The 26295-nt window shown below is 39.1% G+C and overlaps 1 protein-coding gene and 1 pseudogene across 4 annotated transcripts in view; one reads left to right on the top strand and one right to left on the bottom strand.

Moving 5' to 3' along the window:
* The window catches only part of Cntnap5 (contactin associated protein like 5), an 893594-nt gene that overhangs the window by 320109 nt on the left and 547190 nt on the right, over positions 1-26295 (bottom strand). For all 4 annotated transcript variants that reach the window (XM_029481690.1, XM_029481704.1, XM_029481709.1 and 1 more), the window contains one exon: positions 734-853. In XM_029481690.1, the coding sequence (XP_029337550.1) occupies positions 734-853 (120 nt within the window). The remainder of the gene's footprint in view (positions 1-733; positions 854-26295) is intronic.
* LOC115032510 lies at positions 2753-2864 on the top strand (annotated as a pseudogene).

Below are 26295 nucleotides of genomic sequence, written 5' to 3'. Positions count from 1 at the left end.
AAAAATATTTTCCATATTTACATTTCAAATTATAATCCCTTTCCTCATTTCCCCTCCATTCCCATCCCCCATTCCATCCTTCCTCCCCCTGTTCACTAACCAACCCACTCCTGGTTCCCTGTCCTAGCATTCCCCTACACTGGGGCATCCAGCCTTCACAAGACCAAGGGCCTCTCCTCTCATTGATGTCCAACAAGGCTATCCTCTGCTGCATATGTGGATGAAACCTTGAGTCCTTCTTTGTGTACTCACAGCTTCTTGGAGTATAGTCATCTTCTTCCCATTTTACTGATGAAATATTGACACACAAGAGGGCAGGACTAAGTGAGATACACAGTCCCTAGAACCATCCATGAACCACATTGGAGTTCCCTTTTGTGAATCAGGACTTCCCACTCAATTCATAAATTGTTTTTTTGTGTTTGTTTTGTTTTCCATCTCCCTTTCTTGAATTGCTGAGTTTTAATAATGAAGCAGTTCCTGGCAAGCCTTATAGAGAACAGCTGGTAATTAATTCCTTCTTCAGGGAATAGTGTCCTGACCACCAAAATCTCTCTACTCTTTGTCTTCACAATAATCAAGCTAATTTCTATTACTTTTCAAACTAGCATTCTTCCCCCCATGAAGCTAGTCCTATGTTTTTTTGAACACTCAGTATGCCTTTTCAAAACTTCTCTTTCAGCTCATACCACCAATCACCAGGTTAAGCATGCTTAGAAAACATGGCTCTTACCAGTAATATTGCAGTACACCTGAAGGGGTCCCAGTGGCCCACTGCCATCAGAGTCAACATAGAAGAACCCAGCTGTGTGCCCTCTGTGTCTATACACCTCACAGGATTGCTCATAGATGGCTGAAAAGAGAAAAAAAGGCAAACTCCACTTGATTCTTAATATCCCTCCACAAGAGTCAGAGGCTCATACTTTAGCCCACTTCTCATATTTCTTCCTTTCTTTCCCATATACCCACAAGAGACTTTATAGCTCGGTGTTGTGATACTTGGCAGACTTTTACACTATTTCAGTTTCATTTTTGTTGCTGTTCAAAATACCCTGACAAAAAAAGCAACTGAAAGGAGAAAGGCTTATTTTAGCTCACAGTTTTAAGTTACAGTCCATCACTGTAGAAAAATGACAGTTGCAGAAACTTGAGGTAGATAATCACATCACATGCACAGCCACTAATAAACACATGCACATTTGCCACCTGGATTGCTTCGTTTCTCCACTCAAGTAGTTCAGAAATTAGTTTGGCTGAGTTTATGTCAACTGGATCCAAGCTAGTATTTTTTATGAAAAAGGAACCTCAGTGGAGAAAATACCCCCAACCAACTGGAGTGTAAAGAACTATACAAGGCATTTTATTTGCTGACTGATTGATGTGACAGATTCGATATCTCTGGAAACAATGCCACTCCTGAGAAAATTGACCTATGTGGCATTAGAGAGCAGGATGTTCAAGCCATGAGAGTAAGCCAGTAACCAGTATTTTTTTTGTTGCCTCTCTTCAGTTTTGGCCTCCAGGACCGTGCCTTGAGTTTCCTGCTCTGATTTCCCTTCATGACGAACTACAATGGTAAGCTGAAATAAACTCTTCCCTCAGGGTATTTATTACAGCAATGGAAACCTAACTAAATAAGGAATGCCAGTTTAGAGAATGATGTCACCTACAGTGGGCTGGGTCTCCTCACACCAAATAACGTAAAACAACCCCGTACAAACATGCCCTCAGGCCAGCTGAATATTGAAAACCCCCTCAGTGAGTCTCTCATCTCAGGTGACTTTGGGTTGTGTCAAATTGACAGTTAAAGCTAACCATCACATGCCCTTACTTTATTACAATTCTTTTATACTTCTCGGTACCCTAAACTCTGTCTCTGATTTTTTTTTAATTTTCATTATGCATGTATGTCCCCACATGTCCACATAGTACACTAAGATAGAATCATTGGCACACTGGTCTATCTTCTCTGTAGTGAAAAACCTCTAAGAACCACAGATCTGTGCCATGTGACACCGAATCATGAAATCTATCCAATGACTCCAGGGCTCAACAGGTATTTGGCTAATGAAGGTAAAATATACAAATGATGTTATAACTTTTTAGCAATAAAATATGAAAACAGCATCTTGGCAGACACATGTGTACATGTATTTGTGTGTTTGTGTGTGAGGAGGGCAATAGTTGATTTCAAAAGTTGTTAATATTATTAGTCACAGTCTTGTTTTGTCCTTGCCTACTTGAATAGGCTGGCCAGCCAATGAGCTTTAAGGATTTCCCTCTCTCTACCTCCTTGGCTTGAAGATTACAAGTGTGCATAACCTACCTGGCTTTCACATGTTCTGGGGATCATATCCATATTCTCATGCTTTCAAAGCAAGCAGTTAACCAACTGAGACACCTGCCAGTGCTGAGACACTCTCTTACATTTATATATCCCAAGCTTAGAAAAGTAACTGATACAATATTAGATATAGGTTCAATCCATATTCACCTAATAATTGCTTACTAATTTACAGATGTATGTCAACAAGTATGGTTTTACCATCAATCTCTGTCCCTATGCTTATAGCCCATAGCAGGCGCAGAGGCCTTTGTATGTCACAGATGAGCAGAAACAGGTCAAAGGTGTTACACAGTTCAGAGATTGGAATTTTAGCCGAGTTGTAGACTTGATAATAATTAATTTCATTGAACCAATACTAACAGAATTGGAAGAATGTAAAGGAGATGGCTTAAGTGACATATTGATGATGTCCCTAAAGGTGTTGTAAATGTGATTGCTGTACCACCCGTGCATCAGCAGGTGGCAGAGAAGAGAGTGCATGGGAGTGGAAAAGCTAGCTCTGTCCCTTGCCAGCTGTGGCATTGAATGGGCCAACTGGTGCAGGGCAGGAGAACTTGCTCCAGTGATATGGGTGGTTGCAAGCTGGTGGACTGAGATGCTGTGATAGCCTTAGGCCCAGATATAAGGCTTTGATTTGGCCCACACCAACATCTAGACAATTGATGAACTGCTGGAGTGCATGAAGGGTTGGTCCTACAGATCCAAACCTACAAGATCTCCGTGATACAGGGCAATAATAAAATATCTGAGAGGAGTACCCATGACGATCCAGTATTGACAGTATAACAGAAGCCAGAGGTCTTGTTCTTAACCAAAGAGTCATTGCAATGAGCATTTGCAAACCATTAAGTGTGGAAAATAAGGTATACTCTGGGACACACTGTGACACACTACAGCTTCCACAATGAGATTTTTTTCCTCCCTATTTGAAGGGAGGTTACAAGGGTGAAGAGTTGGTACAAGGGGTGAGAGACATGAGGGGGAATGAGGTACATGATGTGAAATTCACAAAGAAACAATAAAACCTTTTAAAAATACATATTAACCAACTTAGTCATAAAAATTAATATCTGATACTTCACACAAAGTCCTATAGTTCTGAGTAGCATGTGTACATTGAATTATGCCATCTGGCCATGCTTTAAACAGTTTAGTGGCTCCTAACATTGTTTTAAGATAGAGTAAAGCTTGTCACCTTAGGTGACTTCAGCACCTATGACTAATGCCCTGTTCCAGGATTATGAATCGACCACTCATCATGATCAAGTGCAAGGAGAGCTTCCAATAATTTACTACCAGTCAGGTTCTAATGAGTGAGAGAAGTGGATCTTTTTATACTTTGGAGTAAACTCAAGGTTATATATTTATATTTATGGAAATTTCTCTGATATTCAGACAGATGTTTTGAAGCAGAGGTATATAAGAGTGTCACGATATGCATGCCACACAGTAAACACAGTAAGTTTTATATATTGTTACTACTACTGCATCAATGTGATGGCTCAGTGAGTGAAGGCATTTGCTGCCAAGAGTGATGGCATGGGTAGAAGAAGAGAACAAACTATTACATGTTTTCCTCTGACCCACACATTAATTATGTGGCAAACACACAATCACATAAGTGTAGTCAGTGAAAACACATACACATACACAAACACACACAAGCACACACATACACATGCACACACTACATATAACTTGGTAAATATTTCACAAAGAACATGAAACCTAAAAATAAACTGGGTAAATTTTTGTAGTCTTGCTTCAACTTAGTACCTGTGGTACCTCAGAAAAATGACTTTACTCTTGTTGGCCAACCCTAATGTAATTTCCATGATGGACACTTGCTGGTATTCAGGTATTCATGTTTGTCTTCATTAATTTTCTCATTGCTGTGGCAAAATACTGCACCAAAAAACTTAAAGGAAGGAAGAAGGCCTGTGTCTGGCATATAGTTCAAATGGATACAGGCTACAATGGAGAAGACGAGTAGACTGTAAGCATAGATGCCACAATTAGATTATTAAAAGGCAGTGGTTACTATCCTTGTAGCTCCTGGATTGCTCCCTGAGGTCAAAGCCCCTGGATTCCTCAGGAGAGATTCTAATGGGAAAGTCCTACCTGGGAGACCTTGGGAGCCTCTACTGCATGCCACATGTGTGAGAAATCTTCACAGTGAAAAGGGATTCTTAATCAACTTCTGTGTTTTCTGACAGAAGTATGTTTTTCATAAAATTTATATCTTCAACTCCACTGGCAGAACTGGATGCCAGCTTCAGTTTTTATGCTTGGGATAATTTTATAATATAAATATTTGTTCTTTCTTAGATTATTCTTTGTATGTGTGTGTGTGGGTGTGTGTAATGTATGTGTTTGCATTTCCACATAGGAGTGCTTCATGTTTTAGGATTTTTATTCCTCTTCTAAAACACCTAGACAAAAGCAATTTTGGAAGAAAAAGGGTTGTTTCATCTTGAGCTTGTAGTCCACCATCCAAGGAAGTGAGGGCAGGATCTCAAGGCAGGAACCTGGAGTCAGGAACTGATGCACAGGCTATGAAAGGGTACAGTTAACTAGAACCCTCCTCATGGCATGTTCTGGATACTTTATTATGCCATTTAGTACCACCCACCTTCCATTAGATAACATAAACTACAATTGTCTGCCCAGTTCAGTCATTACTCAAAAAATAGGACTACAGGCTTGCCTACAGCTCAGTTCTAAAGAGGCATTTTATCAATTGAGGTTTCAGTCTCTGAGACAACTCTGGGTTGTGTCAAGTTGACAAAATCTAGCCAGCACAGTATGCTCAGGTGTGCGTATGGAGGTAAAAGGACAAGGTCAGGTGTCTGTTTTCATCTTCCTCCTTGTTTTATCCAGGACCCCTTGTTGTTTTACCACTGCATATGCCATAGGCTAGCAAAGTATAATGTAGAAGCACTATCTGGCTTTTTTTTTTTTTTTTTTTTTTTTGTGGATCCTGAGGATGAGAAGTCAGGCCTTCATGCCGAAAGCCCTTCAATCTATCAAACCATCTCCCCAGCTCCAGATTCTGCTATTTCTGTATTAGGTTTCAGCACTGCAGATCTGCTACTGTGTCTCTTTATTCATCTATGCACTCTAAACCCTTCAACATGTTCTTTTTCTTACTTCCTGTGCTTGGATTTTTATTTTGTTTTTCCTCTTATTCTCTTCTTGCTGTTTTTTTTTTCAATGTTTTTGTATTTGTTTTTGGGGTTTGTTTCCTTGAATGTTTAATTCCTTCTTGGCTATAATGTGTTTAAATTATTGTTATATCATTAATTGAGTTGTGTCAAAATAGGTCAAACATGCCTAACGTCTCCAGCATCCCTTTGCCTGCATGAATTTAATTTAGCATATCTCAAAGGACGTGGGGCATGAGACTAGGACTGCACAAAAATGCTCTTATAGTGTCTTGTGAGAACAGGACAAAGCATAGGACATAGTCTCAGTTATCAGATTTTGTTTGATATTCTGACAGGAAGTAAAAGTTCCCTAAAAAGTTTAGTGTAAAAAGATGCCAACCTCCAAAGTGGAGGTTTCTTTCTTGCTTAAAAGCCAAATTTGCCTTGGTGCTGCTGGGTTGGCTCACTTTTTGCCAGATGCCAGAGATACCAGCTCCTCTTCAGAAAGGGTATTAGTGTAGTAGTGAAGACTCTTTAATGGAAAACAAGAAGATCTCTGTAAGTTTGAGGTCACTGTGTTCTACAAAGTGAACTGCACACCAGCAAGTGCTGCATAGTACACCTTATTTCCAAAAGGAAAAACAAAACAAAACAAACAAACAAAAACAAAGCGAAACAGGAGAATAGAACATCTGGCCTAGGTGGAACTAAACATTGTAGTTGGGAAAGGTCAGTCACTTGGCCTTGGGACTGAGTTGACCTTAAAACAAACTAAGGACATAGAAGGAATAAATGTCCTTTCACTGGGATACTTCACAGAATTCCTGTTTCCAGTAGAATCCTTATGAGCTGGACCACCATGAAATTCATTCTCTTTCTGAGCCCTTTTAGTGAATCACATTGATGGTTAGGATGATGAGGAAGACATGAAGAAGAAGGTAACACTGGGCCCAGTCATACAGTCAACACCAAGATCAAATTACAATTAATCGCAGACTTGGGTATTTAAAAGTGGAATGCATAAATGTTCTGTAGGAAAAGAAGCCTTGCTAATTTTTTTGTTTGTTTGTTTTTGGTTTTTTTATATAAACTTGAAGAAGCAAAGATATTAACAGTGATTCAAATTCATAAACAGTAAAATAAAATGGTTACACATACTTTAATAAAAGAATGAAAAAGAAAATAGAAGTTAATGATAAAATGGAAAACAAACACTAATATCACAAAATATTAATATAGAGTCCTAAATTAGATAGAGGGCACAGAAGCAGGAAGGAATATATAGAATTGTAGCATGTCTTTCTGTGGAGAAAAGACCTGCCTAAAAGAAAATCAAAAGGCAATTTTGGTAGGGCTTGGGAGATGGCTGTAAGTATAGGGCTTTCCATATAGGCCTAAGGACCTGAACCTTATTGCTAGAACCCATATACAGAGCTGTGCACAATCTCAACTAAATTGGGGAGCTCCAGGTTCACTGAGAATCTCTACCTCAAAAAGAAAGTGGAGAGTGACAACATAAGATATCCAAAATTGATATCCATCCATATGCATATGCACATGTAATTGTACATACAAGCATACCCATTAGCTGGCACACATAAAATATTAGTGAAAATCTGGAGGAATCTCTTTGTGGTCACCAGATGATACTAGGGAAATCAATATTCCTTTATTGGATTCTCTGCCTCATTATTAGAGTAATTTAAGAATAGACTTAACGGGAAGTTTGAGGAGAATTTTATTAGAGTTTAAAAGGAAATCCCCCAGGCAGGCAAAACTGAAAGTCTCTGTAGCTGCTCAGAAAAGTAGAATGGAGAAGATAAAGGAGGAAAACCATTCTGTTCCAGGTAAGCAGACATGGATGTTAGCCACATGGTGACAGGTGGCCATATGGTGGGAAGGGCTCCAGAAAAAGAAAGAGAAACCTGGGCACCAGGGAGAACATGCTGAAGTTTTGGCCAATATCCAATAAAGAAAGGCAGAAGAAAAGAAAGAGGAAACATTTATTACTCAGAAAACAAAAATTCCCACAGGCCCAGAAAAACCTCAGAACAACTCACAGCAACTGCACTAGGGAGTGTGAATTCTAGAAAGGAGAGTAGTACCTAAATAAAGAAACAATTCCCCCTTTGATCTCTCTAGCATAGCTTAAAAACCTGCCTTTGTAAGGCTTAGTTCCATAGCTAGGCCAGCCCAACTCTATCAATTCTTAGAAAAGGAGACAATGGAATGTCTTTAGCAAGAAAGAGATTTCATTTTTATCCCCCAAAGATGCTTTGGATATTTCTCTCTATTAAAAACACCAATCAGTAAACTCTGCATTGCTGTTGAATGGATTCTATCAGGAGTTCATGCAAAGAGCTGCACTCTTCAGCATAAAGGACAATGGCAGACACATCAAGGCTCTTCAGGATATTTTTTTTACAAAAACGGAGCAGATGTGTATTGTGACCAGGCAGAGCAGAAAGATCTGTGTTTTCATATCTGAGGGAAATAGTCTAAGTACAGTTCTGGAAGATAATTTATTGCCTAACATACAATTTGCAACATCCTTGTGATGTCTCTCTCATTAAAGATAATGATAGTATTCAGATGGCAAAATAGTTTTATTTAGACCTCATCTTTTCAAGTACCAAGGTCAGCACTATAGCCTTGCTGCTTTGCCATTTATATTTCTCCTTCAAAACTATGGAAGCATATATGTAACTCAGAATCTGTGTGTGTGTGTGTGTGTGTGTGTGTGTGTGTGTGTGTGTGTGAGAGAGAGAGAGAGAGAGAGAGAGAGAGAGAGACCCTGTGTGTGTGTGAGAGAGAGAGACCCTGTATGTGTGTATGTGTATGTGTGACCCTGTGTATGTGTGTGTGTGACCCTGTGTGTGTGTGTGTGTGTGTATGTGTGTGTGTGTGTGTGACCCTGTGTGCATATGTGTCTACACTTTCATGTGTGCCTATAGCGGATAGAGATTGACATCAGGTCTCTTCCTTCATCATTCCCCTTACTGTTTTCATGGACTTTTAAATTTGGTATGCATATGCCATGGACTCCACATGAAATCAGAGAAAACTTGATTGGGTTGATTCTCTCCTTCCATCTCATGGATACTGGGCATTGAACCCAGGTTGTAAGACTTGTGGGCAAGCATCTTAACCATCTAAAAATCTTGGAAGACTGAGCACATTTGTTTTTGAGATTGAACCTGAAGCTCATTAATTTGGTTAGACTGCTTGGCCAGTGAGGTCAAGAGATGCACTTGAATCTACCTCCTAAGCACTGGGATTACAAAGTTCATAGTACCATGCCTGACTCTTTTCAGTAGGTCCTGGGAATTAGAACTCAATTGCTCATGTTAATATGATAAGCTTTTCACCCAGTAACCTATATCTCCTGCTTCGCAGAACATATTTTTAAGAGTTAAAAAAGTTTTAATTCTTAGCATGTTTATTATTATTCTTACATTGCTCTACATACTTATACAAGGATGTGTGTAGCAATAATTATTTTTAAAGAGGCTAAGGATTTGAAAAAGAGCAAAGAAGGTATATGGGATGGCTTGGAGGGAGGAAAGCAACAAGATAAATGATGTAATTATAATCTCAAAAAATAAAAGAAATTAAAAATGTTTCAATTTTGTGTCTCTTCTTCCTTGTAGTATCCTGGGTGAAAGAGGATTTCCCACATGATTGCAATCCAATACAGATCTATACAAACTGTCTGTAGACATAAATAAAATCAAATTAATGCTGGGAACTAAGTACATGCTTGTGATGCATTTTATTTAGCAGCCATTTATTTAAGTAACACTGGCTTCACTGGATTTTTGAGAATTTAACTGGACCTTGTGTCAACAGAGAAAAGAAAAATTATATTAAAGTTAATGAGAACCACAAGTCAGTTAAAAGACTATCCAGGAATTATATTGGCATTACCAGAGCTTTTGGTGTCTGAAGACACAAACAGAGCTCAAAAGACATGGTAAAATGCCATGTTTCAATGTTAGAAAAAAAGGAAAGTGTCAGAAGGTGCAGTGGGCTCCGGTTCCTGGACTACAAACCATCATCAGATCCCTGGAGCTGATGATATGTTTTTCATAGAATATGATTAAGGTATCATGCCATCCAGTTGACTCCTGGTGATATGGAAAGTACCAAGATTGATAATTACTTTGAGCTTCAACTCTGCCTAAATCTTATATATACTTTATTGTCTCCCTTGAAACCAGCTGTCAATGGCATTCTGTAGCAACCCTTATACATACAAATGGAGGGCTTTCTGTACAAAATGCCTGTCATATAACAGGACATTCTGGCATTCTACAATGCAGTAAGTCAGTCTATGAAACACATAGCAAACAATGTTATTCATGTGCCATGGCGAAAACATGAGTGTGAAAACATAGGGGAGAAAAAAACTCATTTTAGTGGTCTATAGCTAAATGAAGTGCAGCCTATTGGTAGTGTGAATGTAAATGTACTTTATGTTGGTGCTGCTCTGAGATGAAAGTCAGTGGACATGGTTTCAATGACACTGTTCCTTTGGGTACTTTAATTGGCAGCCACCAAGTTTGACAGCATTTTGGAAAAAATCACAATTTCCAAGGTGACATCAGACTAAAAACACTGATCTGAAAAGTTCCTCAGAAAAGATTCAGTTTGGACTGGAAGGAAGGTACAGCTACTGAGAGCATGCACGGCTGTGCAGAGGTCCTAGGTTTGGTTCCCAGTATTCACAATGTACAGCTTGCAATGATCCTTGTCTCCAGTGCCAGAGCGTCTGACACTCTTCTGGCCTTTGTAGGTGCTCATGAATATATGGTACACATACAGACAAGTAGACTCCCTCCCCCCCCACCAACACAAATACATGCACATATACACAGATAAAAAATAAGTAAAAGTTAATTTAAATGTACAAAGCAATTCCATTTTCCTCTTCAATAACTTAGAGAAGAATTATTTTAAAATGAACAAAAACACAACAGAATCACAGTATAATGGAGGGGAAGCAGTGAACAGAGCCTGGCTTATAATGACTTCCAAAATTCACATAAAACAAACTAATAATCAAGCAAACAGAAAGTGTGGATTTACAGACCTAACAGCAAGAAGGCCAGTCCCTGAAGTTTTGTGACCAACCTATTTGGTGAGTTCCAGGATAACAAGGGAACCTGATTCAAAATAAAATAATAATACATATGGATATATCTTGAAGAACAAAACTTGAGTTTATGCTTTGTCCTCTACATACATACATATGCATTTGTATCCATATATAAAGAAACATGCATAGGTATGCATACACACAAATAACACTGATAAAGGGTGGCACGCCACAGATAGTTGCTTTTATGTCCCAGGTGTTGAAGATCAGGTAGCATCCCCTACTGACAGTAAGTCCCAACGATTGCCAAATGCTATGCTTATCTTAGTTCTCTCATCCTTTTGTCATCTTAAACTTTGTGTTTCCAAGGACCGTAATTTACAGAGAAGCAGCCATGAGGAACTCTGTCCTCCATTCTCCCAAGACATCTCTCATCAGTGCAGACATGACACCTAAGAAAACCATTTTAAAAAGAGAGCCTTGAAAAATTATTTTCTTCTTAAATATTTTCTTTCTGTAAGTCTACAGAAGTAGGCCCTTGCCCCTTTTCTCTCTAATACTGATTTTCTCTTGTTAAAGATGTTAAACAAGCTGTAGTACTGAGTCACTGCTGTCCTACTTTACATTGTTGCTTTGCTGTATGGTATGGAGAACATATGTTACCAAAGTAGTTTGCTTTGATTTATCTACTGGTTGCCATTTGTTATGGGGTCAGCGCATGCTAGGGTCTCACAGATATTTGGCAAATGTGCCTGCTCAATGTCAGAAACATAAGCAGGGCCACTGAGAAGAAGGTGAAGAGAGCCAGAAAGAGCAACTGTGGCTTTCTTTTTTTTTTAAGTGATGCCAAAATTTGGGGTTTGATGCATGACTGTAATCCTAGAGTGAGGAGTTAGATGTAGGAAGATCCCTTGGACTTGATGGCAGGCAGCCAAGTCAAATGATGTACTCCAAGTCCTAGTGAGAGACCCTGCCTTGAAAAACTATGTGGACATCTCCTAAGGGAAAAAAAACAACAACACTAGTTTGACTTCTGACCTCCACACCTTCACACATATGTTTTTCTTCCCACTTGCAAGTGTAAATCTTTATAAAAAGAAGTTTGACTGGATACCCAGGTAGTTCCAGTGACTTAGGAGGCTGAGGCAGGAGAATTGCTTGAGCCTACTACTATTTTCAAGCCTAGAAAACAGATCTGATTTCATAAAATGAAATATGCAATTAAAAATGAGTACTAAACATGATGCAGGAATACATTAAGCACTCTATAACTTAAGATTGACTCCTTTAGAGGTAATGAAGGACTTTATATTTTCCCATCTCATCATTCTGAAATCAGACATCAAGGTAAACAATAAAAATGATACACTCCTTTTTTGTATGTTAATGCAAAATTACAATAACAAGGAAGTCTCTTATATGTAGCTACAATTTTCATCCACACATTCATTTCAAAATTAGACAGGGAGTAATAGAAATGTGGCTCAATAAGAAGAGTACCTGGTTTGCATGTGCACAGCCATGACTTCCATTCCCAGAACTGCTTAAACTAGCATTATGTTAATTATCTATAATAACAGCACTGGGAGATAGAAGCAGAGGATCAGAAGTTTAACACCATTTTTAGATATGTAGCAAGCTTGAGGGCAGCCCGAGGCTACATGAGACCCTATCTCAAAAAGTAAAATATAATTCACAAAAACTTTCTGCATAAGTTCAGACCACGAGGCACCAAAATATAAGGAAGGAGAAGACTGTCTTAAATTAGCAGAGAAAAATGGGCAATAATGCTCCTTCTTCATGGAGCTGAAGGTATAAAGTTAGGAATTACATTACCACTGATGGAATGGTCACCTTGTGAAACCCACCTCCCTGCTTTGTATAATGCCTACCATTAATACTATATATATATAGTACCAGATACAGTTTAGGAATGTTACATACAGGATTACCCACTCACTACGGATCTATGGAGTTTCAACTTTGGAAAGAATTACAGGGAAGAACAGCATAGTAACCACACACACAAGTCATCACCATGCTACCAAAAATATCCACTTCATACATTAGATGTATATACATTTATTAATATTCATTTATACATTAGAAAAGCCAAAACTTGAAGCTATAGATATGGCTTAGGGTAAGTGTAACCTATGCTAGCATAAGAAGCCTAATTTTCTCAGCACCCATGTAAAAGTTTAAGATACCTTCCTATCATCTAGTGTCATAAACACTATGGGGAAAAGAGAAAAAAGGATTTCTGTCCTAGCTCCAGACTCAGGTTCTCAAAGAGAAAGTAGAAATTGACAGCCAGGACACCTAAAGCCATCTTCTAGCTAGTGCATGTGAGCATGTATGTGCATACTTTCACATACAGCTGCACATTTCGCTCTCTCTCTCTCTCTCTCTCTCTTACACACACACACACACACACACAAAACAAGAATTTTTAAAGTAAAAACATTAGAAGGATACAAATATAAAAGTCAGAGATAAAGAGTTCTGCTGTCTGCATTCAGGCCAGTACCTGCTCCTAGCTTGGTCTGATTTTGCCTAACTTGGTTCCATGTCAGCTCACTGCCTCTCAACAACTGTGGGTCAGTGGCTGCGCACAGACACCCTGGTCTCCAGTTGAGCATAGGTCTTGAATTCAGTGGGTGATGATTCCCACCTATGTGGGACTGAAGGTGTTTGAGCATGTCTCCTGGACCCCTGTCTCCTGTCAAAGTTACTGCCCCCACAGCCCCTGCAGGAGAGTTGTAAGACTATCAGTCACACAGACAATGTCCCAAGCTTCTGGCATTCTGACTAGACTCCACTCCTACAGTTACCTGACTATAGCCAGGTATGCTCCTCTCCACAGTTACCTGATAGCCCAGCCCACTATAAAAGAAGCTGCTTTACCCCTCCTTGCTCTCTTTAAGCTCTCACCTTTCTTACTTTCATCTCTAGTCACCCTCCTTCCCTCCCCCCTCCACTTGTCCATGGCCAGACTCTCTCTTTCCTCCTTCTCTCCTTCCCCCTGTCTTTCAACAATAAAGCTCTAAAATCATAGACTGTCTTTGTTCATCAAGGCCTGCTGTGCTTGAACGATGGGATAGACTTTCTCCTATCAAGCTGTGTCTAACCTCCCTCCAGAAGGCCTTCCTGCACTCCAGCCACAAACTAAACCAAGGACTCTCGCCCATGTGGGAACCACTCAGTGCCCCCTCTCCCTGCTGTCCTCTCCTCCCTTTGGCCCCTGGGGCTGACTGAGCCACCCCTGGGGCCCCCAGTTCTCTGTTCTTCCTCGATGTCCAGAGGTGTCTGGGATGCCCGAGGCTGAGAACCTGGTACCTAGGATTTTCCCTTGTCCATCACCTGCTGATCTAGGACCATTGGCTTCACACAGCCAGACACCCACCCGGACCGAGTGGAACGCATGTAGCAGTCCTGTGTCCTGTAGCACCGGAACTCTGGCAGGATGCGGTTTTTCTCCTACTGCCTTTATTCCCCCACACCCACTGCCCTGCAAACAACCAGAGTCATATGATTCCTGTCACCTTAGGGGGAATGGCGTCTCACTAATAAAGAATACTTGATGCTGAGGACAGATCCATCATTGCTCAATAAGTCATTCAACTTGCAGATCACTTCTAGAAATGAAAGGACAGAACTTACTCAATGACCTCACAATGGTGTTATAATCAGCATGCAGTGAGAAAGCTGATCAAAGACCATGCCACTTCCATTAGATGTGAAATACAATGAGAAACCCTCCACCACAAGCGTTGAGGGATCACTATAGAAAAAAGACTCTAGTCTTCCTCTCCACATAACTTCCACACAAGCTGTTCACTCAGAAGCAAACAACACATTGCCTTTTGCTTGGTTCATTCTCTGTTTCATAGATAAAATCTTGAGTTACAGATCAATGGTAATTACCTTAATAACAGAGGTCACAGGATATAAAATAGAAAATTAATTATATTTTTGTAGCTTTTGGTTTTACTTGTTGATTTCTTAGAGTCATGGCCTTGCATTGTAGCTCAAGCTAAACTCAAAATACTCCTGATCAAGACTCTTGAGTCTTGAGACTGTAGCCCTTTAATACTACACCTGCCTTGACTAGGAAGTTTTGTATAAAATTTATGGAATGCTTGCTATAAATTCATGTGAATATGTGAGTGTTTACACATATGTCTGTGAACATTTTCATACATGTGGGTATAGATTTCTATGAGTGCATGTACAAATGTGTGCATGCAGAAGTGTGCATGAATATATGGACACCAGAAGACAATCTCATTGCTCAGATATCATTCAGTTTTTTAATTTTAATTTTATTTTATTTTATTTTTATTTTTTTGTGATGGAGATCTCTCATTATTTAGCCTAACTGACTGACCAGTAAATCCAAGGTATCCTCCTGTCTCTGTTTCCCAAACACTGAGCTCCCAAGGGCACAACAAAACTATTTACAAATTTCTAGATACCAAACATAGATCTTTGTGCTGCAAAACAAGCTTTGTACCTACCTAGGAATTTTATTAGCCCAGTTTTATAAACCTCCTTTTTTTATCTTATGTTTCTGTTGTTTTATGAAGAGATGCTAAGGAACTATTTCCAATCTTTTTATTCACTTCAAGTTCAGTATCCAGTTAGATTATAGTCAGAACCTTTTATTTTTTATTTCTTTTCCATGCAAGTTTCCTGAGTCTGCACTAAGAAACTACTTCTTGAAAATATTTTAGTATCAATTATAGGTATCTAGTATCTACCCACTTGGACCTGAAATTAATGTACAGCAAATGTTCTGAGTAGTAGAATTGCAAGTGTTCTTCCAACACCACATGCATGAACCCATGTGTGCTCCTACCATTAACAATATCACTGTTTATTAATGATATAGAGAGACAAATGGACATATGAACACATGAAGTAATGTGATATTTTTTGTGGTTATGGAATGAGAAAAGCTTAGTTAGTAACTGAAGAATAACAGAGCTTTGAAGAAAGTGCTCTTAGAGGGGTTAGAGCTGAGCTAGAAAAGAATGTAAGTGTCCTGGGTAGGCAAGCAATCATGAACCACACAGGATATTCCAGTACATTTTATTTCATCTAATAAACTAACCTAACAAAAAGCAACTTTGTAAGAAAAGAGTTTATTGCCCTAGTATTCGAAGTTACAGTCCATCATAGAGGGATCACTGGAGCAAGGGCTTGAAGTAGCTGATCACATTCAAAGTCAAGAGCAGAGAGGTATGGATGCAAACACGCAGCTTGTTTGTCTGCTTGTGCTCAACTTCATTTCTTCACTTTTAAATTCCTAGCCTAGGAATTTTGCTACCCAGACTAGCCTGTGTTTTAATTCATCAGTTAAATTAACCCATCTCTGACAGACATTTCCACAGGGCAGCACAAATTAGGTAACTCCTCACTAAAACAGTCTTCCCTATGGTCAGTTGGTTGTGTCAAATTTACAATTAAAGATAACCACCACACAGAAGAAGGCCCCAAGGAAAGCATAACTTGTGTGGCTTACTAAAAGTAAATATGCCAGTATTCTAAGTAGAAATGGACTGAGACACATGCTCCATTCTAGGCATGACCTTTAAAATTCACAACTGGAGATTGTCAATATATTCACCCTCTGTTGATTGACTAGAGCTTCTTGATTACCTACAGGGAAGGTGGGATGAAGTAATAAGATAAAAGATGATGGATTTGCTACAGACTTTCCTGGAACAGTATGATCACTGTGAGATATGAGTATAATTTGTAAGCTTGAATTATTCTAGAACTGAAATTTTATCTCGGGAAGTTGTCTATCAAGTAAAGGAGAACATGGGGTTTTGATTTGTAATGCTTTTTTGTAAAAATAAAACAAAGTTGAAAGATAACAGATCTTCATGTGCTACACTGATGTTCAGCTCCTCACCCTACTTTCCCTAAAACACTTGTCCTTAAACTTTAGCTAAATGACTCAGAGACTAAACAGGGAACAGCTGGCTACCAAGCCTATCTATTCCCGGATATTGCAAATGAGCTCATGTAATATAAAACTTTGCTCTAAGTTGTCCAACTGGTTGAGGCTATATTTGAGAATGATACTGACTCTGACTGTAAACTCCACATTCTGTCCTATAAATTCTGGAAATAAATACCCCTACCACCGCCCAACACACATAGTTGTACCATGCTCTTCCAGGTTTCCAAATGGACCTCAACATGACAAAGTAAATATGAAGAATTTCTGAGAAGTTCTCAGAGGGCATCCATCCTATTTACACAGGATTTTTCTGTGTCATCATTGTTAGTGAGTCTCACGTTTTCTACACAAGAGCTACAGATGAGCTATAGATGTAGCACAAATGGATCTATGCTGCATTTATATACAATAAAGAATTTATGTCTTCCAGTACAGATTGACAAATTCCTAGTTTGTATCCTGGAAAGAAAACACTTTGAATGAAAAACAAGTGTCTGTCAGCTATACAAGACCCATGATATTTGAGAGAAGTGTTTCACCAATGGACCCTAAGCAAGCTTTTAGGGAGGATTAGAAGTTCTATTGCCAAGATACCTCAGTAGGTATTCCACAGGGTATTTATGTCCAGACTAAATTCTAAATTTAAAACATAATGTAGTCCTTCCTGCAAAACCGTGCTTTGAAATCTCTGGTGTGTGTGTGTGTGTGTGTGTGTGTGTGTGTGTGTGTGTATGGCAAGCGCATGTACAAGTGTGCAGAAGAAAAATGAGATTTGAGTCTTATAGAGAAATTTCAACTTTTGCTTTCTTTTATTTTTCTGCTTGGCTTTTATTCCCATCTCATCATGATTTTCATTTACAGTTAAAAGCCTAAATTAATCTTTGCTGGTAAGAAAGAAGAAAACTAAAGTGTTTCAGAGAATCCTAAAAAAGTGAAAAAGTTTAAAGGGGACTTGGCTGTACTACATTGCTAGTGACTGATATCCTGGCTGCCTTTGCATCCCCAGGCATAAAATTTACCACAGGCCACCCAGTTAACCAACCAACCTGGGAGCCTCTGCTGACTCCCAAGAAGTCCTCATGCACATTTCTTAAATTTCTGTAAGAATAGAGCCTATCTTATAATAATAATAATAGTAGTAATAGTAGTAATAGTAATAATAATTTTATACACGCACATACACTTGTATACTGTACAACATGGTTGAACACAATGAATTACACTCATGATAATAGTTAAATAAAAGCAACTAAAAAATATTGAGGTACTCTCTCACTTTCCTTTTTTTTTTTTTTTGAGGTAGAACCTCAATCAAACCCAGAGCACACAGATTAAGATAGTCTTCAAGCCAGATTGGTCCTGTAATTCTCAATCTCTACATTCCATGCCTGAAGTAACAGGCTGGCTGCTATTTCCTTCCTACCATGGTCTTTATGCTTGCACACTAATCACCTTGACTTCAAGATCATCACAAGAACCCACCTTGATTATTTTTACAGAGAGGTTCAAGATTTTGATATAGAAATATCCACTATTGTGTTAGTTTCCTGCAGTATTCTATACAATAAATGCTGCAGGGTTTTGTGACCTAGACATAACCAAGTCTCCAGGCAACATGCATGTCAGTTAAGTTATAAACTGTCTCAACACATTTGTAAATGGAAATATCATACTGTGATGACAAAAGGTTGTACATTTTGAGTCTATACCATTTTGATAGGCAATGTAATAAAAACCTAGGTTTGTATAAAACCACTGTATTGAATCCATGCTGTAATAAAATGGGTTGAGAACACATTTTTTCTGATGGCATATTCCTAATTAAACAGATCATAGATCTACAATATAACTGTATCCACATATCCACAAAGATAGACATCTGTAGGTTCAGTTCCTACTCACAGATGTAGAGATGAGAGATGGATGAATACATACACACACACACACACACACACACTGGGTGAAAGGGAGAGATAGAGACAGAGAGAGAATGAGAGAGAGACAGAGAGAGACAGATAGACAGAGAGACGGAGACAGTGTCATAGAGAAAGAGAGTCTGCACTTCTTCTAACACCATGATCAAATGCTAGCATTAGGCATAGTATAAAGTAGAAACTGGGACAAAAAGATATGAGCATCCACAGAGCTCTAAAATTACATACTAAGTATCAACCTTAAATGATTTCTATTTTCTCAAGAAATAGTTCAAATTGCCCAAAATTCCAACAGATGACAACTCACTTTGAGAATCTGTGAACAAGATACTGTTAGTAGGAGTGAAATTGCCTTCAGGTCTGTAGATGACAATTTGGCAGTATGTAGCAAAATCACATAAATCCCTTTACCTATTAAGCACTTTGCTGGAAATTCTTACACATACAGATATAATTTCAAGTGTATGAAACAACATATGTCATAATGTTCAAGCTTATTCATTGAAATTCCAAGATAATATCCCTCTGAAAAGCCCACCGACCAAAATTTCATGAAATGAACTGTGGTACAAATTTACAACTGAATTTTTAAAAATTGATAAATGAATAAATATGTGCTGGCCTGGAAAGAAAAAATATATATATATATATATACATACATACATACATATATGTGTATAGATATACAAACACACACATATATTTATGTGAGATATATATATATATGTATATATATATCAATCATGGATTTTTGTGCAGGAAACTTATAGATACTTTTCCCTGGGGCCCCTATTGTTTGAGACTGTCAGCTTACAGAATGGACTACATGGTTATGTGTGAAAAATTATTGGCTCAGAACCCCAAAGACAAGTTGTCAGCACAAAAGAAATTTATTTTCCCCAGAGGAAGAGAGGGCAGGGATTAAGAGACAAAGACAGGAGATAGAGGATGAAGGAGGAGGGGATAGAAACAAAGGAGAGAGGTAAGGAGTATTTGTCTAATAAGGCAGGAAGGAGAACAGACAAAGGACTGTCTCTGGAGAGAGAGGAGACAGACATGGCACACAGGAAAATGGTGGTTTATAAAGGTACAAGGGAAATCCCATATTAGGATAAAGTGTTTAGCTTTAATTTAGCATGTTAATTAGGTAAGCCTGAGGGGGCTTTTGATTGGTGGAATTTAATGCATTGATAATTGAACCTTGGTAGTCAGCTTCAGGAGGAGAGATTGGGCAAATATAGAAATATACCTTGCTGAATAGCTTCAGGAATGTAATGTGATGGTTTTTAGCAAGCAAGAGGGCATTTGGGGAGAAAAGTAAGGCCTGCCAAAGCCATGCATGTAGCTCTCTATTTGGCCAGAGTTCTTTCAGCCATCATGAGAACTGTGGGGTGGGTTAGGACTTTCAGCTTTTCCTGAGTTTAGTCTGGAAATGGAGTCATTCTTTCCCTCCCTAACCTGAGATGCAAGACTCTGCTAGATAACTAGTTATCAGGATAGTACAAAGGGACACCGGCAGGAACCAACTACCAGGAAGAGGGCAAGGTTCGTGATCTTCCCTATGTATCCAGCAATGTTCTCTTTCTGGGTAATACTGGGACACTGAGACCGTCTGAAGAATGAGTGCTGTGATACAGGAGAACACTCACATATCAGACCTTAGGTTTTCTGTTATGTCTACAAGTAAAACCAGTAGCATACGCCACATGATCCAGGAAAGAAGTTTCCCTGGGGTGAACACTTGGTAAATTATCCTGAATAAAATATCCAATATCACACTAAACATACTCCACACCACCAACACTATCCATATTTAAAGGGAATCATTAAAAGAAATGTTATTATTGAGTGATGTTTGAATGAAGTTCTCATCTTGTGCTAGTCTTATGTCACTATAATAAAACTACTTGACATAGTTGATTTGTGAGGAGGAACAGTATTTATCAGCTAACGGTTTGTGCAGTGCTACTCTTTCAAGCACATGCTATCATTTCTGTCTTTGTATAAGAATTTGAAAGATCAACTCAGTCTCTTGCTTTTGCAGCAATCACTTCAGCAACTCTGCCATTTCCCCAGACAGACCTTACTACATCAATTTTAAATCAAGGAAAAGAGACAGATAATTGAGATGTGTTTACATGAGATATAGTATACTTGCAACTTAATCAAATGCAACATGATCAAAGGGTGGGACAAGCATAAGTGACATGGTTGTAAACAGAATAGCCAAGACATGTTAAGCTGCAGTGTGCCACACTTGGCAGAAGCATAGCTGAATATGGCTGAAGTGTAGAAAGACAGGTTCAAGGTGATATATATGACTGTGAGGGTGAGTCTCATGTATCAACATGGCAAGAATACTGCACCCAGTTATCTAGTGAATCACTTATCTTAGTGCTGCTATAAAGGGGATGTGTAGATAAGATTAAAATACATGAGAATCTGATTTTATTTAAGTGAGGCTATGTGGGAATTCTGGGTGGGCTGTCTGCAATCATCAGAAAAGCCTGAAGTAGAGCTGAGTCTTCCTTGAAAGAAATATTGCCTAGGAGCTCAGAGAAGGCTCAGTCAGTAAAATGTTTGCCAAGAATTATGAAGGTCTGTCTCCAGAACACACCTTAAGAGCTGAATATGGTTGCATAAGTTTGTAGTGTGGTAGAGGCAGAGACAGTGAGGGTCTCACTGGTGAACCAGCCTAGCCTAAGTAGTCAAAGGAGGATCTGCCAAAGGAGGATCCCTATTAAAAAATTATGGACAGCTCCTGAGAAACAACACACAGTGTTGTCCTCTGACATACACACATACACTCACACACACACACACACACACAGATGCAAACATTCACACACAAACAAGTACACACACATTTACCCTTACACATGAATCCACACAGAGACATAAACATATGTGCACACAGGCAAACACATATCCACACTTGTACCCAAACACACACACACACACACACAGAGGCACAATGAAACTTACATGAAACTCACACACTCATATTCACACATGCACTCATATACCCATAATGCATACTAACACACATGCACACTAACACATATGCAGATGTGACCACACATATGCATATGGACAGACAAATGCATGTATACTCTGGTACACATGCATGCACATGCAGTTATATAGGAACATCCATTCAATTATATGCCCATATAAATATTCACAAGCACACATATGCATGAACATATAATAACATACTTTCACACATATATGCATATACCCAATTCCCTCTTGTATGAATACACTCACACTCACACACATGCACTCACATGGACACACAGGCACACACACACACACACACACACACATGCACACAGTCACACTGCACTGGTAGAAAATAGCTTAACATCCTGTCCTGGATATGCAGCATCCTTTCAGGACTACATGTCCTTTAGATATGAGACATGCCTAATCAGTTCCTATAATGACCTACATCAACATATCACGGTAAGTTGCTTAGTACATTTCTGTTAGCTGTTCCCTTCCTGCAATCTGACTGGTATCAGTGGTGTCTATCAGCTTTCACGCTCTTCAGTAATAACTCTAAATGATTCAGGTCAGCCCTCTTCTTACCTACTCATTCTGTCCATGTTCATGTCCTCTGGATTCTTAACCATTCCTTATAATCTCCAACTGTGCAGATCTTACCACAAATGCACTCTCTTCCTGTCTAGTGCTTGATCTTTGCTGAATATCTATATATAGCCCATATGTTTACTCACTTTTATTTATCTATGCATACAGTTATATTCTTTATGCTGTGCATTATAGCACTTTCCTTCACATTCCTATTTCGAATCCTTTGTCTTACAAATCAAGTCTTGAATTGCTTGAATGTCATACACAAAATTTAGTCTAAATTTGGGCCCAGCATCAACACTTATATTAACCTGACTTATATAAATATGCATTGCAGAAATGAGTGATCTTAAGATAGAAAATATTTAGAGGAACATGAGTTGAATGAAAATAAAGGGCAGTGGAATGCTATTGTAACCCCAGATAAGACAAAGTGTAAGATCAACAATGATGAGTGACATGGAAGTCTGCTACAGTGATTATTACATTATAATAAAAAGCAGACTTTACACTAATTAATAAAAATAACAGAAATTCTTCCTTCTGATAAAACTTCTTAAGCAATTTCTAACTCCAGCAAGTTCAATAACTGTCCATTCTACCCAAACACATTTAATGTTGCAGACAGCAGTGTGACTGTAGGGGAAAACAGTGAGAACAGGAGAGACAGCTCAAAGATTAAGAGGGTGTACTGTTCTTGCAGAGGACACCAATTCAGTTCCCATAACCCTTGCTGATTTGCTCACAAATGCCTGTAATTCAAGCTGCCAGAAATCTAACACATTTCTCTGGCCTCCACAGGCACCTTCCCTTACATGTGTGGACACATGCACAGGCAGATAATTTGAAAATAAGTCTCCAACTTTTAAAAGTGATCAACTCCATTTGATGACTCCTGACAACTCTGTGAGGAGAGCTTCAATGGAAGGTTCTCTGTAATAGAATTGTTGGAGACCCAAGTATAACTGGGGAAAAAAAAAGAATGAATGAATGAAAGAGCTTGGTCTCCCAAGAACAAACACTGTTCCACCTCAGGAGAAACATAAAGGTTACAGCTGGTACAAGACAGTTTTGAGAATACCAACATGAGAGATATACAAGGAATCACAAAAAGTGGAGAGTGGAAATGTAGGAGAGCAGAGGCAGAAGAGACAAGCTATGCAAACTCAGGTTAGAGCTATGTCTCAGTTTGATAGCACTCCCTTAATGTGTAGCAGGCTGTTTCAAGCCCCAGTGTCACAGATAAAAAATATAAACTAGCAGTGACTCTGCATTTAAAGACATTCTTGCTTTTCCAGAAGACCATGTACTCTAGGCAACTTACAAGAACCTGAAACTCCAGTTCCATTGATCCTAATGCTTTCGCTTGGTTTCTGATGGTACCTGCACTTAAACAGGCACACATCCACACAGAGACAAATATACATAAATATACCAAAAAACTAAAAATAAATAATAAATTTTCAAACATAAAAATGAAGTTTGTATTATCTTCTTAAATGACACTATGCCAACAACCTTATATATGTAATTTACTCTCTCATTACAAAAGAACCATGTCTGTTGTTGGTACTATCATATTACAGGAGAGGAAAAGCACAGAGTCAATATGTAATAACATCCTGCAATTCAACTAGGTTATCACTAGAGTTTAGAACTGAAACAAGACACCTTAGTTTTCAAACACACTTCATTTTTCATGCTACATTTTTAATAAAAACCAAAAAGAAAAGCCTGTATCTGTGTCTGTGTGTATGTGTGCATATGTATGTGTGCATATGTTGCAGAGGCCAGTGGAGGTTGTCCAGTATCTTCCTGTCACTTTACATATTGGCTTCATTTCCTTCAATGTCTCACTGAAGTAGGAGTTCACCAGTTAATAGTTGATCTAGATGGTAACACTCAGCAACAATTCACTGTCTCTAAAAATCCTCTCATCTTTCCTCCTTCTCAGCCCTGGGGCTACAGGTGCCTGTGGTAGTATATGGCTTTCCATGTAGGAGTTTGAGATATGAATTCAGATCTTCCTAGTTGTGTGTGGCAAAAAATCTTTTCCTGGAGTCATTTCCCTAGCCACCATGCTGTCTATATCTTTTGAATATCACCTAATGATATCATTAAGAAGAAAGTACCTATGAAGGTAACACTAGGGAGCATGGGCCCTTCATCTGATAGCTTCAGATCTCAAACATCACTTGTCTGCATATGTTAAATAGCTATTTCTCTACTGATGTCCCATTTAAACAACAGGCAGTAATGAACTCAATTGTTAGCAGACAGAAAGTAGTTGTTTCCTCTTCTAGTAATAATGTCAGTGGCATCAGTGAGTGGGGAACAAGATGATGATTGCCAGGGTCTCCATCATTCCATTAGCTGCCAGCAGGAAATCTCCACTGCTGCAAAATGACTTTGACAACCACTTTCCTGACAAACTAATAAACTCAGCTTCATGTCCTGCTACAGCAGTGAATGGTTTTATTTCTCTTTTATGTTCTCTACATATATTTACTTAACCAAATGTCCTATTTATACTAGTATCTTAAAATTGGATATGTCTACAGCTATACCAATTGGAGGATGACTTATAAGTCCCTTGAGTGGACTCACTGGACCCCTGAGACAGCAAGGGCCAAGAGACCTTCCCGATCCCATTAGCATTAGTAGGATACTGGCTCCCTCTAGTTTTTAATAGAGAGATGTTGTGGGCCATGCTCACTTCATGGCATACCACCATCATCTCACTTTCACTTTTGGTATCTAAGCACTAATAGATCAGTATTAGTATTTCTGTTTTGGTTTTTTTTTTTTTTTTTTTTTTTCCGGGCTGTGGTTTGTGTCCTGCCTGACATATTTTCTTGTGTTTGAGCTTAGAACAATGGAACAGACTTAGAAAATACTCTTGACTGTTTTTCTAGAAAAAATTAGAGACTTTAAAACTAGGGCCAGAGACTTAGGGCTAGAAGTTAGAAAGGGAAGACTAAGGACTTTTTGTAGACCCTCAGAGTGGTTGATCTTCCAGGTTGATTTGCCTCCGGGTGGGAGGGTGGAACTACGGATGCCCTCACTGTCTGGAGAGTCAAAGAAATCATTTAGAGCTAACGTGGACACCTGATCCAAGTGCCCTAGATAAGCATCTGGAAGGATCTCATAGACAACCCACCCAACTGGATCAAACCTCTACTTCATCAGAAACACATCCTGGAGCTAAAGAAAGAGAAACCTAAACCAACATGTCCACTCTAACCATGTTTTCCAGAATATCTGGAATGCAGGTTTCCTTCTCTCCTTCCTCCTTCCCTCTACAGGCACTGGCCACCTCTTTCCTACAACTCACAACTAGCATGAGGTGCTGAAGTGGTGGTAGCACTAAAGGGAGTAAGAGTGAAACACTTAATTAACCCTCAGCACATCAGGAGACAGGTTTCTACGTAACAAGCCATGCAGGTAAAACCAGATACCTCCATGGTCCTCCCATTAGGGTCACAGGAACCCCAGATACCCACGAGAACCAACCCATGCAATACTGGCCTTTCTCTACAGGTGATTTATATAATTGGAAGATGCAGAGTCTCATATTTTCCGAGAGGCCAGGTGTCCTTATAGATCTTTTAGATTCAGTAATCTTTACCCACCAATTTATTTGAGATGATTGTCTGCAACTGTTACAGATTCTTTCCCCACAGAAGAGAGGGAAAGAATGGTAAATGAGGCTCAGAAATTAGCTCTGTGCAAGAATGGGGCCCCTACTACTAACAGATTGATTATTGACACCTTTTTTCCACTGGCCAGGCCCAATTGGGACTTCAATGTGGCTGAAGGTAAGGAGAATCTCTGAGTCTACTGCCAGACTCTAATAACATCTCTGTTCTCTGTTGGCTGCTCACAGCCCTACTATTTTGACTAAGATGGGAGATGTTAGACAGCAAAGTAAGGAATCCCCTGCAGCCTTTCTAGAGAGAACTGTGACAGCATTCCAGACTTACACCCTGCTGGATCTACTATATTCACCAGAAAACAGGTCGACAGCCATGTTGTCTTTTGTCAATTAAGCAGCACCAGACATAAAGCATTAGTTACAAAGAGTAGATAGGATGTTAGGGGCCGGGCGTGGTGGCACACGCCTTTAATCCCAGCACTTGGGAGGCAGAGGCAGGCGGATTTCTGAGTTCGAGGCCAGCCTGGTCTACAAAGTGAGT

This window comes from Mus caroli, chromosome 1 (genome assembly GCF_900094665.2).
Source record: "Mus caroli chromosome 1, CAROLI_EIJ_v1.1, whole genome shotgun sequence".
Classification (NCBI taxonomy): Eukaryota; Metazoa; Chordata; class Mammalia; order Rodentia; family Muridae; genus Mus; species Mus caroli.
The sequence above is the reverse complement of the archived record's forward strand: the minus strand, read 5'-3'. Positions and strand labels throughout refer to the sequence as shown.